Raw genomic sequence first — 17,825 nt, 5'->3', positions numbered from 1 at the left:
GATCATAACTTGTTGCATCCTATTTCATAGTGTATTTTAGGAGTATCATTTACACTTACTGTAAACTATTCAAATGCATCATCAATGTGTTCTGCATTCAAACAAAATAAATTCTGCCCCTAGGCCTTCAGTAAGTTTTTTTTACACCAAAACACAAAGGAAGGTCAGCTGAGTGACACAGTGCAGTGAAGATCTGTATTGTGTTCACACTAAAAGCTTCATTGGTGTCTGCCAAGATGCTGGTGGAAGAAATAAAGTTCACTGTATTTTATTCATCTGTAAACTCCATTGTATTGGAAATGTCCCTGCCTGTGTTTGCCTCTGTACCCTAGCAAGGACACCCCACATAATTCATATTGGAAGTTTTTCTGCAAACATTTCCAGACTCTTGCTCATAGCTACCCTGCTCCCATTGTGGGAGCAGCCCTGACTAAGATTAAACATCAGTACATGTTTTCATATACAGAAGTGCCGATGGCTGCCAGGTACTGACCACCCACTGGCTTTTGTTAGTAAGCTCATGAGTGAAGGTCTGTGTCTTAATTCAATAGGAATGCTGCTCTGACTCAACCCATGATTTGCCCCAGAGTGAAGCCTTGTAAACCTACAAAAACCTACATAAACATTGGTAATGCAGTGACAGTACTATAGAAATGATGCACTGGGGCAACAGCAGCTGCTACATTTTATTTGTGTGATTCATTTGTATAATGGCAAAATTTTTTTAGTTTTTAGTTTTTTTACAGTTCCATATCAGTACCAGAATTATACCATATATAGACCACTATGCAATAATGGTTACAAAAACAGTATATTGCCATTGGCAATGCTGTCAGCTGGGGTTTGAGGGAAAACAATTTTAAAAGGTAATTATTTAATTAAAAATCCAATTTTAAATCACTGAAATTGTGGCCTAAAGGGGAGGGGAAATATTCTGGCTTTCAGCCCAGTCTTTTCAACTCCCTTCTACTCTATCTCCAAGCCTTGTAACAATTTACATGCCAGAACATCTTTCACAAGATAATCCACTATAACTACTGGGTTAGTGAAACCTATTACCTTTCACATCTACACTGTATTCCCTTCCTTGAAGCAGTCTCTGTACCTGAGGCCTACAGACTTCTCCAGTCCACTGAAGCCTGGTATCCCAGCAGTTTTCTTATCTAATCTCTCCCCTCAGTCACCATAAATAGCTTCAATGCACTGTTGCAATATTGCTACACAAACAAAGCATGTCAAACACCAGGAAATCACTCCTGTTTGCACAATTTAATTGAAATATAGCTGTTCATATTTTACGAACTACGTCAATAATAATTTTTGATAATTGACTCCCATATGGTCAGAATAGGAACCTGTTATCGTTATCTTATATGCGTGTGTAGGAAAGATTATGGAGCGTTATAATGGTCAAAATTAAATCTTTAATTCTTAAATTAATTTGTTGTTTCATAAATTAATTCTTAAATTAATTTGTCAATTCATAAATTAATTTCGAAATCAATTAATTAATTGCATAAGTCATGTACTGCCAATTGATCTTTCATTTTCATTTGGCAAACAAAGACTTCTTTAAAGGCTGTCACTTGAGGGGGCGGGTTTTGTCCCCATTAAGTGACCAATCAATCGTACAATGGCGAGTTCAATTGACTGCGCTGTAAAATTGTGCAGCAAGACTCGTTGTGGAGACAATTGGCCAATAGGGGAGGAGGGGAGGTTCATTCCGTCCAATCATTTTTGCATTCTGAATCGGAACTCGGGAAACCAGGGGTGCGTTCAGTAGGCTAGGCAGACCGCTACCAAATGTTATCTAATAGTCTGAAAAGCTGCTTCGTGTAGTGATAGGTGAAACCTACATTATGTATGTATATTTTTTAAAATGTATGTTTTCAAAATGTTGTAGTTACAGTTTTGGATTCTGGGTAATGTAGTCCTTGCCTTCTTCAAAACGCTCTCTGCTCTCGAAGCACTAGGGCATAGCCTTCTGCCTGCTGAACACAGCACTCCAAAACGTTTTTCTATTTTGGTTTTTCATGACAAACGTTGAAAAACAAAAACCAAGCTGTTTTCCATTTTCCAAATAATTGAAATAAGACCTTATTTTCCAAGTGCAAATTAACTCCTGATAAATTGTGACAATTAACACAGATTTCCTTTTAAATTCCCACGCAAACAAAAGAAATAGTCATAAGAAGCACTGCTCGTTAAGATATTAGCATTATTTCGTAAATCAACTTAATTTCTGAAATCACATTAGCACGATTATTTAATAACAAAATAGGCATAACGACCGCTTGAAAATGCCAAAATCAATGCTACCTATAAATGTGTTGATTAACACTGGAGTTATCATTTACAACCTTTTGAAAATCCTGCCCCCACTATCTTCAGTATAAAAGGATACACACACTTAGACATTTTTAAAATAAATGAATGGATGAAAATTGCAGGATTTCAAAGATTTTTACTGTGAGGAACCTTATTTATAGGAGGGCACTGGTATGATGGAGTAAGGTTGTAAACTCCTCATTCATCAGCCATAATAAAATGTCCATAATAAAGTATATGGCAGACCCTGTTTAGTACCTTCTCAAATGTTACTATATTGAGAGAGCTACTTCGTTCTAAACAAGTGCCTCATTTTGAAGAAATATTTACCTTTTCAATTAACTGAGAAGAAAACCAGGACAGCATCATTTTCCTATATTTCAATGTGTATGCCAACCTTATTTTAAATATGTTTATCAGACCAGTCTTAAGTACAGTCAAATTCTGTTTAAGGGATCAATTAGCGCTATAAATATTGACTGAAGCACCGAAGGACCAGAGATTCAATTCATCAGATCAGTTAACAAGAAGAGAAATCTACTTTTAGATGTTTATGTTCTAATGCTAATTCCATTGGAACAAATACCACTATTGTAAGTGCTCCTCAGGGAAAAGTACTGTGGAAGTGCATTGGCAAAAACAGCAGCACTTGAAACTGCAGTATTAAAGTAGTGCTCATCAAGGCTTTAAAGTACACAGAGCTAACAAAGTAATTCTGGTAAATCTTACCTAACATGCATAATTTTCCTATAAAAAGACACACACATTATGGTAAACATGTATTTTATTTTTCAATGGTATATATTTTTTTCAAAGATAGCCATGAACTTCATTTACCAATTACTCCTTCCAGATATTTCAATACTGCACTTCTGTGGCATGTCTTCATTTCTCATGAAGAAACTCATGCATAGCCATTGGAAAAGCAGAGACTTGTTAATGACAATATAGAGTAAGAAACACAACTGGCCAGTTTCAACAAACTAGATCTTCATATCTTCGTACTAACTGAAAACATAGTGACCAAAGTTTAGATCAGCTGTTCCCTAATTTTAGTACAGAACCTCAGATTAAATAGATAATTTCTTCTTCAGGAAGATGAGTGGGAAAATGACCAGAGAGTAAGATGTTACTCTAGTTAGTACAGCACATGATACACTGAGTACCTTGTTTAACAAGTTCTTAGAGGGCAGAACCTACCTTAAATCCTACCTGCAGATTATCTGGAGGGGTTTGATGCATTGCATTTGGTACGATTATCCTTAGTAAAGACGTTCCACTCTGAAGAAAAGAGCTAGCGTTTAATCAGGAAGGGAATACTAACAGAAGAGGGACATATGCAGTCGCTTCTAAAATTACGCAATCACAGTACCTATTTTTAATTACACACAAATCAAGAATTCATAGAAAATGAAACAAAAGGAGGCATATACCAGAAGAAAATGTAAGTCATTTAAAATAAAATATATAAAAAGGTGCAGAAAGAATACCAGGAAAAAAGAAACACAAAAATGACATGATATAATTAAACATTAATCTATGTAATGTTTAATACATCCCCTGGGCTTGTCTTCTCCAGAATAATAAATGTAATGCAATCTGAGCTTCCAATCAATTGCAATCAAATCAAAAGAGATAAAGTGGACTTGGTTTGATGTATAGGCTGCACAATTTTGATGGGCAGTGGATTTACAGCAGCAATGTATATTTCTACAATAAGGTGCTATTGTAGCATTAAGGAAGGTACAAAGACCATAACTGCTTCATTGTGAACTCTACATACAATGGTGGTGCTTCACGAGCCTCACTGGAGCCTTAACAAGCCTCGCTGGGAGGATAGTGAGGAAACCTAATGACGGACAAGGTAATTCCTGTTCCAGGTGCATCGATATTGATAAAGAAGCCTGAAGGGAACACAGCTGGAAACTGAGTGGAGACAGACAGTTCACGAGGGTCAGAGACTTTTTACACAGGGAGTGGTAAGTTTATGGAATGGGTTACCATGCCATGGTGCTACCGAGTCATAGGGATTCTTAAGTGTCAACTAGATCAATCAGCTAATAGAAACCGACCCAGTGTTGACAGAACTGCCAAGGGGCAGCAATTGGCAAGAGGGAGATATATGGCCCCCGTCGCCCTGTAACTTTGTGGGAAAAACATAGAAAATTACATTTGGGTGTCCCCCTGAGAAAATATTTGTGATAGTCACATATAAAATCATCAGGATTTATTTAACTAGTACAGACAATTTGGTGAGCAGGAACAAATAGAAGTCTTTTATATTGTACTTATATTTATTTTACTATACCTTATATCCCAAATGTTTTTAATTTTAATATTCATTACTTTTACCACTTAAAGGCAATGCCTGACTTCAGAATTATTAGCATAACCCCATCTGAATTAAAATACAATGACGCCCACCTCTTGACACAGACAAGTTTGTTGTAAAACCTCCTAAAAAAAAGCAGGTAAATCGATTTTATCATATTACAAAGTTACAACTACAGCATATTTTTGTTATTTTTGTCTACTATAAACAAAGCCACAGTTGATATATACAGTAGCTAGCTACTCTAGGACCCAGAAGATATCGACTTCCCGTAATATGTTTGAAGTTTCTGCTACAGTAAACTTGCTGTATTATTTGACTGACAGGCAGGTGTTTGTGTTGGAAAAAGCTGATGATGATAGAAGGCTTTATTGCTTATGTAATGCAAGTCAGAACATGTGGTTACCGTGGAGAGCAAAGTTTGTATCTCCCAAAGCTTGGGCCCTGCAATGCACTCACCTAGCAAGTTAGGGCAGATAACTTAGGTTGGTGTGCTAAATGTTATGAAAGCACTGCTGGAGGTCTGTTTTAGACATAGACAGTAATTATATTGAAACATCATGGATAACATAAATAAATACTTTAGTTCAAAATCATGGTAGAAATTAATAACTGTAAAAGCTGGCTGGAAATTAAATATATTGCTTTAGAAAAACTAGTAGTGAAGGTTCAGAAAATATCAAAACATTTAAAATTATAATTATTATAATTTCACATTCAGAATTCTCCTGAATTTGAGAATGTCTGTCTGCTAACAATGGAAACTGGAAGCATGTCTGAACTTTGATGAACAATTGTAATTGAATGGATTTTTCAACAACTCTAGGAAACTGCAAGTTATTTACCTGTGTAGCTGCGGTAAGTTTTATGTGTGTTTCTTTGTCTAGATGTCTGATCTCACTCAGTGGATCACATTTTATCTGTTAAGTATTGTTTTGAAGATGACGTTCACACATGTTTATGAGTCTATTCAATCCCTAGAGATTGGAGAATTAATTTTAGTCTTGTGGGTAAAAACCAGCTGGGGGTCAAAACAGCTTCTCATTTTGATATGGCTAAATACTGTGATAGCTAATGTATAATACCTACAGGTATATTAAACTGCACTCTTGTGAGCACTTTGGGTGAAAGAGCACCTAACTAATGATTTTCAATGTCAATGGGGCTTGGCAATGAAATTGCTCTATAAAAAGGGGCAATAGTAGCACAGTGAATAAGAACTGATAGGTGGGCCTATCCAGAAAATAATGAAAATGCCAATGTAAAGCCATCAAGTTTCAGGAGAGATCGGAGTTACCCGAAGCTGCCACATAATCATGAAGCAATACTGAAAGGTATTTTAAGTGAACTGGGAAGATAAGAAAACAAATAAAGGTCTAATAAATCTCTCAAGTCACAGGTGTGGGCTTATAAATAAATGTGAATGCACGCTGAATTTCCTGCTTTCAAATTAAACTAGAAAGCTTAGATCTACATGAGACACACAGATAAGACTTTACTTTGTTCCCCTGCAAATAACTTTTTTTTTTGCTGTAGAATTTTCAGTATGGTGGGGACTATACAGGTTGATTAGAAAGTAAGTTTACCACATCAATCCACCATATCACCATACAACTATTTCTAATCACCCTGTTTACAGCATATCATCATGGTGCTTTTCTTCACATTCTGATAATAAAAACCCCAGAAGTAAATGCTTGGATACGTAATACAACTTCTCATTGTTTATCAGTATATACCAGAACCTTTTTTGATTCTTGGCACAGTGGTGCGGTGTCCATATTAGGACATCGTCAATTCTCACGTCTCAGCGTCCGTTATCAGGACTTTGTCATGGATCATTTAGATCAGTCGTCATTTCTCAATCATTTTTTCTGTCATTCCTCATGTGTTTTTTATGTCAGTGTGGCGGAGTGTCCCGCCCCTATTTATTATTATTTGTATTTTTGTTTGCGGTGCGGGTAAAAGCGCCGCGTCTTTTATTATTATTTAAAAACCCCGTGAGGATGCATGGCTGATCAGCTACTGATTATTTAAATAGCTGACAGTCATGCATCCTTACCAAACGCGTGCAGACTCTGGCCGAGGGATAATAAGATAATTACCAACTAGTTAAATCCCTCGGCCAGAGTATATAAACCAGCAGCTCTCTGCACTCGGGGTTGGGGTGTTGGAGTAGAGAGTACGGAGAGCGGAGGGAAGGAATAACATTTAAAAAACAATTGCTAATACGTGCTGGATTATCCAGCACGGCACTTACTTGTTTGTTTATTTATTCGTTTGGCCCTCGTGCCCTTTTGTTTGTATTTTGTTTAAATCTTTAGTTTGTTTATTATTAAATACGCTGAGTGCTTTTGCACTCGGTTTCACCCGCCGATCCACTGTTTTGGAGTCAGTTACTTCCTGGTCCGTGACGTTATCCACCACACCACTGCGAGCCAGACTGTCACATATGGTGGCAGCGGTGGGATAAAACAAACGCCTCCAATAGCCGGACCAGGAAAGAAAAGCTCGTTTTTTTGTTCGTTTTTTTTTCAAAGTGTTTTTTGGGGGAAAAAAAAAAAAAAAAAAAAAAATATGGGAAGAAGCGGACGGAGGAAGCAGCAGCTACAGCAGCGTGGGGCCGGTCGCAGGTCCCACTGTAGCTCAACCATGCTGGACGTCTGCCCCACCTGCTTGAAAGGTGAGGAGTGGTGCTTCGCTGTTGGGGAGGTGGGTCACATAGCACCCGACCAACCCCCTCCATGGCAGGAGAAAGAGGAGCCAGAGCGTCCAGTGAGGGAGGACCTGCATCCTCCAAAGAGGACGAATGCACTCTCCTCTGAGGGAGTCTGGGACTGGCTGGTGGAGCCGGGGAGGGATTATGAGGAAGCCCTCCCTGCAGTGATCAACCTCCTGTGGGCAAGAGATGGGGAGCGCTGGGAGGCCTGGGAACAGCAACACCACCCAGCATCCCTCCCAGACATCGCAGCCATGGTGCTCAACTACCTGGCTGCGGATATGGGAGAGACCCTGCTGCTGCCATCTCCAGCACCAAAGGGAGAGGAGCCATCGCTACCGTCTCCACCAGCAGAGGGAGAGGAGCCATCGCTACCGTCTCCAGCATCAGAGGGAGAGGAGCCATCGCTACCGTCTCCAGCATCAGAGGGAGAGGAGCCATCGCTACCGTCTCCAGCATCAGAGGGAGAGGAGCCATCGCTACCGTCTCCACCAGCAGAGGGAGAATGCCTGCTGGTTTCGCCTCCACAGCCCGAGTGGGAGGAGCCCGAACGTCCTACGCCCGAGTGGGAGGAGCCCGAACGTCCTACGCCCGAGTGGGAGGAGCCCGAACGTCCTACGCCCGAGTGGGAGGAGCCCGAACGTCCTACGCCCGAGTGGGAGGAGCCCGAACGTCCTACGCCCGAGTGGGGGGAGCCCGAACGTCCTACGCCCAAGAGGGGGGAGTCGGTGCGTCCACAGCCCAAGAGGGAGGAGTCGGTGCGTCCACAGCCCAAGAGGGAGGAGTCGGTGCGTCCACAGCCCAAAGAGGGGGGAGTCGGTGCGTCCATAGCCCAAGAGGGGGAAGTCTGCGCTTCCACAGCCTTAGGACCCAAGCTGCAGTCCCAAGAGCCAGAAGGGGAGGAGTTACAGGCTCAACCCCCTGAATTTTTCTGGGGGGGAGAAGGGCAGGATGCTGGTGTTCCCCAGCAGCCTCTATTTATGCTGCTGAAGGGAGCACGGCACACACCAGCCCAGCCGCCACAGCAGAGGGAGCCAGCACCGCCACAGCCTCCCTCTGAGTGGCCAGCATCCGCCCCACCGCCTCTGCCTCCACCACCACCAGGAGCAGAGCAGCAGGAGCTGCCTCTGTCTCCACCAGCACCAGGAGCAGAGCAGCAGGAGCTGCTTCTGTCTCCACCATCACCAGGAGCAGAGCAGCAAGAGCTGCCTCTGCCTCCGCCACCTCCACCAGCAGAGGGTGAATGCCTGCTGGTTCCGCCTCCACCGTCGTGGGAGGACTGCTTGCACCTCCCACCTCCACCAGCAGAGGGTGAATGCCTGCTGGTTCCACATCCACCGTCGTGGGAGGACTGCTTGCCCCTCCCACCTCCACCAGCAGAGGGTGAATGCCTGCTGGTTCCGCCTCCACCGTCGTGGGAGGACTGCTTGCCCCTCCCACCTCCACCAGCAGAGGGTGAATGCCTGCTGGTTCTGCCTCAACCGTCGTGGGAGGACTGCTTGCCCCTCCCACCTCCACCAGCAGAGGGTGAATGCCTGCTGGTTCCGCCTCCACCGTCGTGGGAGGACTGCTTGCCCCTCCCACCTCCACCAGCAGAGGGTGAATGCCTGCTGGTTCCGCCTCCACCGTCGTGGGAGGACTGCTTGCCCCTCCCACCTCCACCAGCAGAGGGTGAATGCCTGCTGGTTCTGCCTCAACCGCTGTGGGAGGACTGCTTTCCCCTCCCACCATCGCCATTGCCTGGGGATGGCTGTTCTGCATCACCTGGGGCTGCCTTTTGTTCTCCACAGGACACAGGGTACGAGGGAGAAGTGGAGCTCCCGCTGCCGCCTCCATGGCCAGGGGCTCCCCTCCCGAGTTCGCCTCCCGAGGGTCCACTGCGGCTGCCGTCGCCTTCCGAGGGTCCGCTGCGGCTGCCGTCGCCTTCCGAGGGTCCGCTGCAGCTGCCGTCGCCTTCCGAGGGTCCGCTGCGGCTGCCGTCGCCTTCCGAGGGTCCGCTGCGGCTGCCGTCGCCTTCCGAGGGTCCGCTGCTGCTGCCGTCACCTTCCGAGGGTCCGCTGCTGCTGCCGTCGCCTTCCGAGGGTCCGCTGCTGCTGCCGTCGCCTTCCGAGGGTCCGCTGCTGCTGCCGTCGCCTTCCGAGGGTCCGCTGCTGCTGCCGTCGCCTTCCGAGGGTCCGCTGCTGCTGCCGTCGCCTGGGGTCGCCAGGGATCCTGCTTCGCCTGGGGTCGTCGAGGGTCCGGCTTCGCCTAGGGTCGCCGGGGATCCTGCTTTGCCTGGGGTCGCCAGGGATCCTGCTTCGCCTGGGGTCGTCGAGGGTCCGGCTTCGCCTAGGGTCGCCGGGGATCCTGCTTCGCCTGGGGTCGCCGAGGGTCCGACTTCACCTGGGGTCGCCAGGGATCCTGCTTCGCCTGGGGTCGCTACACGATGGCCGGAGCTCCATGAAAGGGAGCTGCCAGAAATGAAGAAAGGGGGGGAGGTCAGGAGACCAGCTCCCCCAGCCGCACTTTCACGGCTGGAGATCATGTGGTCGGAGCCCCACGGAGGGGAACTGCCGGCCATGAAGAAGGGGGGAGAGGTCAGGAGACCAGCTCCCCCAGCCGCACTTTTGCGGAAGGATAGAGTGTGGCGGGAGCCCCGGAAGAGGGAGCTGCCGGCCACGAAGAATGGGGGGGTGCCAGAGATTCCACCATGGCCACCCCCCAGAAGTAACTTGCTTCCCCCTCTTCCGGGACTTTAAGACTGAGGGGGGAGGTGGCCGTTGGGGCCATGTGTGCTGCGCACAAGGGGGGGCATGTGTGGCGGAGTGTCCCGCCCCTATTTATTATTATTTGTATTTTTGTTTGCGGTGCGGGTAAAAGCGCCGCGTCTTTTATTATTATTTAAAAACCCCGTGAGGATGCATGGCTGATCAGCTACTGATTATTTAAATAGCTGACAGTCATGCATCCTTACCAAACGCGTGCAGACTCTGGCCGAGGGATAATAAGATAATTACCAACTAGTTAAATCCCTCGGCCAGAGTATATAAACCAGCAGCTCTCTGCACTCGGGGTTGGGGTGTTGGAGTAGAGAGTACGGAGAGCGGAGAGAAGGAATAACATTTAAAAAACAATTGCTAATACGTGCTGGATTATCCAGCACGGCACTTACTTGTTTGTTTATTTATTCGTTTGGCCCTCGTGCCCTTTTGTTTGTATTTTGTTTAAATCTTTAGTTTGTTTATTATTAAATACGCTGAGTGCTTTTGCACTCGGTTTCACCCGCCGATCCACTGTTTTGGAGTCAGTTACTTCCTGGTCCGTGACGTCATCCACCACACCACTGCGAGCCAGACTGTCACAGTCAGCCATTATTTGTATCAGGTATCATTTGTATTTTGTGTCTGTCGTCACTCGAATTTCGAGTCATGGAAAACCTCTGTCAATGAAATTCTCTGTCAACCATCAGACAGCATTTTTTCTGGAACTTAACATAACAGCCAATCAAGTTTGCATATCCTATGATTTCATTAGCTACTGTGAATGTCAATCAACTGAAAAATGTAAATGAAAAATATGAAGACAAAAAAAACCAACAACTTTAAGTAAATTTTAGTATTGCTACGTGAACAAATAAAACGCAAAATAACGCACTTTATTCCTTAAGTGTCATTAGGATACACCCATAAAGAAATTGCAAGACTCACTGAAGCCATTACGAAAGCATATTTTAATACTATATATGACTGTAAAAGTATTCTTGAAATATATTTTTGTTTACGACTGTAAGTCGCCCTGGATAAGGAGGGCGTCTGCTAAGAAATAAATAATAATAATGAAATGTATTGCTGGAATTTAAAACAGTGCTTCACAACTACTGCCTTGACAGTTATGGGATTGAACACTTATTATTATTATTATTATTATTATTATTTATTTCTTAGCAGACGCCCTTATCCAGGGCAACTTACAATTGTTACAACATATCACATTATACAGATATCACATTATTTTTACATACAATTACCCATTTATACAGTTGGGTTATTACTGGAGCAATCTAGGTAAAGTACCTTGCTCAAGGGTACAACAGCAGTGTCCCCCACTGGGGATTGAACCCACAACCCTCCGGGCAAGAGTCCAGAGCCCCAACCACTACTCCACACTGCTACCACTTATCTAAACAATCTCCACTAGTTTAAGAGCTGAAAACATAAAAAAGATGACAAAGACAATTATTAGTACAATTATGGGTCCAGTTTTTTGTTTTCAGTTGATTGACATTCGCGGTAGCTAATGAAATCATAGGATATGCAAATTTAGAAATGTGATTGGCTGTTACGTTAAGTCCCAGAAAACATGCTGTCTGATGGTTGACAGAGAATTTCATTGACAGAGGTTTTCCATGACTCGAAATTTGAGTGACAGAGGTTTTCCATGACTCGAAATTCGAGTGACGACAGACACAAAATACAAATAATACCTGATACAAATAATGGCTGACATAAAAAACACATGAGGGATAACAGAAAAAATGATTGAGAAATGACGACTGATCGACAAACTAAATGATCCATGACAAAGAAATTCCTGATAACTGACGCTGAGACGTGAGAAATGACGATGTCCTAATATGGACACCGTACAGTGGAACTGGTACAGTGGAGAGGCAATAGGATGCTCCACCTTCCCTGACAGTGGTGTCCCGCAACAGGTGTGGAGGCTGTATCAGCAGTATGAAAGTAGTTCTCTTCATATACAGGTTTTGGAGTCTGTGCTTTAGGTGTGTAGAGATAATGATTAAGACCTAAAGTGTTTGTCTTCTTCTAATAATCACCAGTTCCTGCCTCTTTCAGACTTAACATGCTGAGAAACAGAGGGATGTTGTTCTGAGCTAGTTTTTTTTTATACCATATCTCTTGTTGTCTTAGGACGTTTTTGTACGGTGAGCAGCATGGAACAGCTCTACTCCAGCCTCCGGACAGAAGTCCATTCCTTTGAGAGACATGTGCAGGACTGCAAGGCTGCCTTTGACCTTGACACTCTGAAAAGTGTACTGGCTTTACTCACAGAGGGCCATCATGGAGAGATAGAGAGCCTGGACACTATCCAGCATCTAGCCAGGGCACAGAAATCCACAGAGCAAAGCGTGGTAAAATTGACCTTTAATGACAGGAGTGCCGACATTGACGGTTACATTTCCTGGTTCTTTTCATATCTGGGTCACCTTGGGAAGCTAAAAGAAACTTTCGATGAAAAACTAGTTATCCCTCTTTGTGAGAATCTTTATGTCAATGAGGAAGAGGTGGCACTAGACACTTCATTTGCATCTTCTTCAGATTCCTCCTTATCTTCTCTTCAGGGGTCCTTGCCCATGTCTGGCCATAAGAGACAGAGAGAGTCGACCATGGAGTCAATTACTGAAGTGGCCAATGAGCTTTTTAGCATTAGGCGGAAGTGGGCTTTGCTTCTAGCTCCTGGACCCATCAGAGCAGAGAACTTTAGCCCTCAGAGTGTTCCTCATGGACTTTGGGGAACTCAGTGCTTTGAAAAGGTCCTCCGACTGGTGCCAGATGTCTTCTACAAGAGTCTTTTGGCCTGCAATCTTGCAACTCAATGGCTGGATCACCACCAGAGGAAATACAGTGACAGGGTTCCCCAGAAGCTCTCTACTCATTGCAACTTTCAAGCAGGATCAGAAAGTTTTAAAAGCCTTGACTCAGAAAGAATGGAAAACATACAGGTGACATCTGGACTCCTTCAAACAGCTAGCTGGGAGAGTCAAGGAGAAAGGATGGGGGAGATCAGAGCCAAGCTCAGGGACAGCAGAATGGAGCTGATGATGTTGGCCTGGAGGGACAAAAGATCTATGGCTTTGGAGAAAAAGATTAGGGAGGTCTCACAGAGGATCCAGACCTTTCAATTTATGTTAGGGGAGAAGAGGAATGAAATGGACCTCCTCCTGCACAGGGCAGAGTGGGAGGCAAGAGACGTGGAAGAAGAGGAGATGCTGAACCAGAAGTACCGGGAAACGGCTGCCCAGGTTCAGAATCTGGAAAAGCACCTGAAACTGGAGGAATACCATCAGAAAATTCTGAAAGGAGACTGGATGCTTGAGCTTGAAATCCGGCCAGCTCTTATCCGCCAAATTGATATGGTAGTTTGAGAAACTGTCAAATAGACAGCCTGTATCCTGTCCATCTCTCTTAATACTTGACACTTTTCACCTAAAGAATACTTTTTAAATGTGCAGTTTCCAATGCTTCCCCTGTGCTTATATTAGGCATTTACTATGTTTTTTTCATACTTTATAATTCTCTCAGCTTGGTCATGTTTTTCATTATACTTCAACTATGCTTTACTAAGTGGGCAAAATCACTAACCTTACATGCCTTTTACCTCTGCTGGCCAGGGTTCAATCCAGCTCAGGCCTCATTTTGTGGTCTTCCTGTGGATATAACATAACACAAAGCCACCAGCACTGAATGAAGCTGTTGCTATTTTTCCCTCCCCTTTCAATGTCTGTAAGTCGGGCTGTAATTGTAAAAACCCACCAGGCAGTTTTCTGAAAGTTTAACCGAATCATGCACGATTCCCATGTTCAAAATCTGTTTTGAATAGTAACATATATATTTAGGTTAATTAATCAGTGTATTCATTATTATTATTTTGCAAGTATAAGCTGGGATTTTTTTCTGTTATTTTTTATTTTATTTAACCATGGTGAGAACCCATTAAGATATTTTCATCAAGTGTTCCAGAAGACATCCAAGAAACAAACATTCATTTTACAATTGATTTTGGTTTCTCTTGCTTTTCTTTTGTTAAGATCCAGGATCGCTGCAAGGAACACGAGGAAAAACTAAAAGCGAAAGAAGGGTTGGAGATCCATCCGGAGTTGGTGCAGGGCAGCAACTTCCCCAGTCCAGATACTATCTCCATCATTTCCAGTTCATCCAATGTGTTCTCTCTCAAATAGACATTTACAGCAATACCTTTATTAGTACAATATAGCTTATTATTATAATTATTTATTTATAGGGGGAAGATTGCAAGCAAGAAAGACAATCCTGGCATAACAAGTGGGTTCTGTGCTACCTCTTATAGAACTAACATGTTGTATTTTGACCAAGCAACCATTTATGACAATGAAGTGGCACTACAATGGCAATGACGATGGTATCACAAGGGTAATTACATTTAAGCCATTGATAGAATGGTACCACAGTTCCAAAGTTTTGTTATTTATACAAATAATATACACATTCCATTGCAGTACTGTAGTGTATTGGGACCATCATGCCTTATTTGTTCCAAGTCTATTGTGTTGTCATTGCTGGTAATGCTGTTATTTCAAAACAATATATCAAATACATTTCTGCTAAATAATTATGTAAATTTGAGCAATCTGCCAGTGCTAAGCCAGAACCAGAGAAAATAATGAGCACAACTCAAGATCATCTTGGTCTAATATGAAACTGGGGCTCTAGCTGTAGTCTGCAATCTGGTTTCCATGATATCAGAATGAACAGACCCATTTCTGCCTACATTGTATTTATATTTTTGCTGTTTGAGGTTGTCTTTGCATTGGACTGATAAGGTTACATCTTCCGATATGTTTGATAATTCAGGGTTTCTGATAACCATGGTTTAAATTGAATTATGTAGTGAAAACTTAAATTTATACCACGGTGATGTTGTTGATGATGATTATTATTATTATTATTATTATTATTATTATTATTATTATTATTATTATTATTATTAATCAGTTGCATTTGCTAGTTTCACATGTTTTGTTTTGTGTCAATATACGTCACCAACTGGAGGTATGGCAGTAAAAATATCAGCACCCCGAGTGAAAGGCAAATTTGCTTCCAATCAACTTTAAAATCACGCAATGTGGAAGTTAATTGCCATTGATCGGTACTTAATTGAATCAATTCAGGCAGACAAGAGCAAAGGCACCTTTTCTTATGAAATTATCTCTTTTTAAAAGCTTTGTTTCTGATTTATTTAATTCCTGCAGACAAAAAAAAAAAAAAAAAAACATGTTAAAGGGAATTCCTCAGGAAATCTGAGTAACTGCACAGCCCTAGTACACATCAAAGCTTATTGTGAACATGTGATCTTTGCATTTAATATAGCACAGGTGCTACTGTATTCAACTTTATGTAATTGAGGGATGCACAGCACCCCCTACTGCTTTAAAAACTGGAAAATCATAGAAACCCAGCGCCATCTAGTGGCTAGGAGTGTTTTCAAAGGGTTAGCAATGGGGTTTATTCAATAAATCCAACAGACATTTGGATCATGAACAGTAGAATTAACTGCCACACTTGGGAGTACAGTAATCGTATATAGTGTGAAAGACCCAACATCACAGTTTTTAAACCTGTCTATCATTTTGATCGAACTGACGTTGACCTGCTCTTTCAAAAATCATTTCTATATAATTTCAGAATAATTCAGCACTATTGAAAAATATTTTAAGGGACACTCTTTTAGTTTATAAGCTTTTAACAACTAGCTTACTGACACATTAACATGCATTTTCATTTTGTTTTTGGTATACAAATGTAATAAATAAAAGTATCTTGGGTAAATAAAGAAATGTCTTCATTGGCCGAAATTCCTTCAACTTTGATTGTGTTAGCTTCATCACACACACTGTAGCAAACATAGCAACGTGCTTCTGAAACAGCCTTAGATTGTGACGTACAGAATATCTTTTAGAGTCAAAGGAGAAAGTGTCAACAAACTGCCTTCTAATCAGATGGATTTTCCCATGAAATGAAAATGTTAAAAGAAGCATATTCATGTTGATAACAAAGCAAACATTGACATTGAAATCAGGAAATGAAAGGAATATCTTCACTATGTAAGCATGTGATTGATGCCAATTGTAAAAGGGAGTATGCTAAGGAGCTCCTGTGGATGTTGGTGAGCTACAGGACCCTGGAGGATACTGAGCTTGGCCAGTAGGGGCCGCTGCAGCGCAGTGAGGTGACCCTGCTGACTTTGCCTCCCTAACCTTATAACAATGTACCATAGTAAAAGCACAGCTAACTTCTAAAGCATAGTTATACATTACAAAACCCAGAAAGGTATAGTAAAGCATATTAAAAACAAAGAAAACCATGGTAAACTATAGCAAATTCATAGTATGATCATGGGGAAAGCATGGAAAAACTACACAATTACAGTGGTAACATATTATAAGGGTAACCTGTGGGAGTACCAGAACACATGTCAGGAACTTAAAAAAAAACCAGGATGCAAAGCTGCACTCCCCAGACTGTATGACTCACCCTCCACACCACACGGCCGTGCCTTTAGGGGGAATGGTTTTAAGCATGAACTTAAATGTATGTTAATTGAATTGTAATACGTACTACATGTACTACAGTTTTACTGTTTTAGTGTTTGATCACTAAAAGTAATCTAATTTTAAGTTTCACGAACAATCACTAAAAATGAAGTTTACTTTTTCAAATACTTGTATAAAATTGTTGGGGGATAGCATGTAGAAAAGTATGCGTATAATCCCTTCATTTTGTAAAATATTACATCTGAAAATTAATATATACTTTATAATGTTAATTTAACTGAACCCTCCTCATGCCAGCACAGCACAGATTTTTTGTAAGCTCAAAGTCCATTTCACTTTTTCCAAGGTAGCTATAAAATCAGAAGGCACACACAAAACATAATATTTCTTGTTTATGTGTGTCAGGCCACTGTACAGTGGAGCATTGGATTTCAACTAGTGTTGCTATTTCTGTAGGCTTATGTAAACAACAGCCTGTCTCCAAGGGAAACCAAGGTTGACTACTGCACTGTATGTGTAAATAACTTTTTTTTGGGGGGGGTTGCATAAAACACACCCACCCCTACCCTCAAGGGGCAAGTAAAGTGGAGGTTAGGGAGGTGGAGGATGAAGTTCCGCCTGGGATTGCAGGCTTATTGAGATTTGGATAAATTTGGGAGGAGAACCAAGCCCCCATGAATCCTCACCCAAATCTCAGCCTAAAATGATAATAAAAGTTTACTGATGTGGTGAAAGCATAGCAAAGTGTATTACAACCATAGTGCATCATGAAAGCAAGGTAACACGCAAAAATCTGTAATAAGCAAGATTTTTAAAAAAATAAATAAATAAACATTCCCTTACCTATTTTGTTCCTTGATATGGTTTTTCTGAATATCTTTCTTTTTCAGACCTCAGGTTTTGTCCTTACGTAACAGTATTTGTTTTAAAGTTGAACAATTCTTAAAACCTGCATTAACATATTAAGCTGGGCAGAATTGATTTTCAGGTACACTTTGTAATTACTTTTCATTATTGTGGAGTAAGGGCAGAATAGCAGATGAATGTAAGACTGTAAATTCCTCAAATTCCTGTATGCACATGCTGTATATTTTTCCATCTGTAGTACACATATTATCCTTACTTAGTGGGTAAAA

General features: G+C 42.1%; 1 protein-coding gene across 1 annotated transcript; it reads left to right on the top strand.

The window, feature by feature from the left end:
• Nucleotides 1-5,159: 5,159 nt before the first annotated feature.
• LOC131738171 (uncharacterized) lies at nucleotides 5,160-15,954 on the top strand. The gene is made up of 3 exons (XM_059032061.1): nucleotides 5,160-5,518; nucleotides 12,290-13,515; nucleotides 14,188-15,954. Exons 2-3 carry the CDS (start codon nucleotides 12,313-12,315, stop codon nucleotides 14,335-14,337), a joined length of 1,353 nt encoding a protein of 450 aa, XP_058888044.1. The 5' UTR covers nucleotides 5,160-5,518; nucleotides 12,290-12,312; the 3' UTR covers nucleotides 14,338-15,954.
• The last annotated feature ends 1,871 nt before the right edge of the window (nucleotides 15,955-17,825 follow it).

Source organism: Acipenser ruthenus, chromosome 10 (assembly GCF_902713425.1).
Source record: "Acipenser ruthenus chromosome 10, fAciRut3.2 maternal haplotype, whole genome shotgun sequence".
In the NCBI taxonomy this organism is placed as follows: Eukaryota; Metazoa; Chordata; class Actinopteri; order Acipenseriformes; family Acipenseridae; genus Acipenser; species Acipenser ruthenus.
The sequence above is the reverse complement of the archived record's forward strand: the minus strand, read 5'-3'. Positions and strand labels throughout refer to the sequence as shown.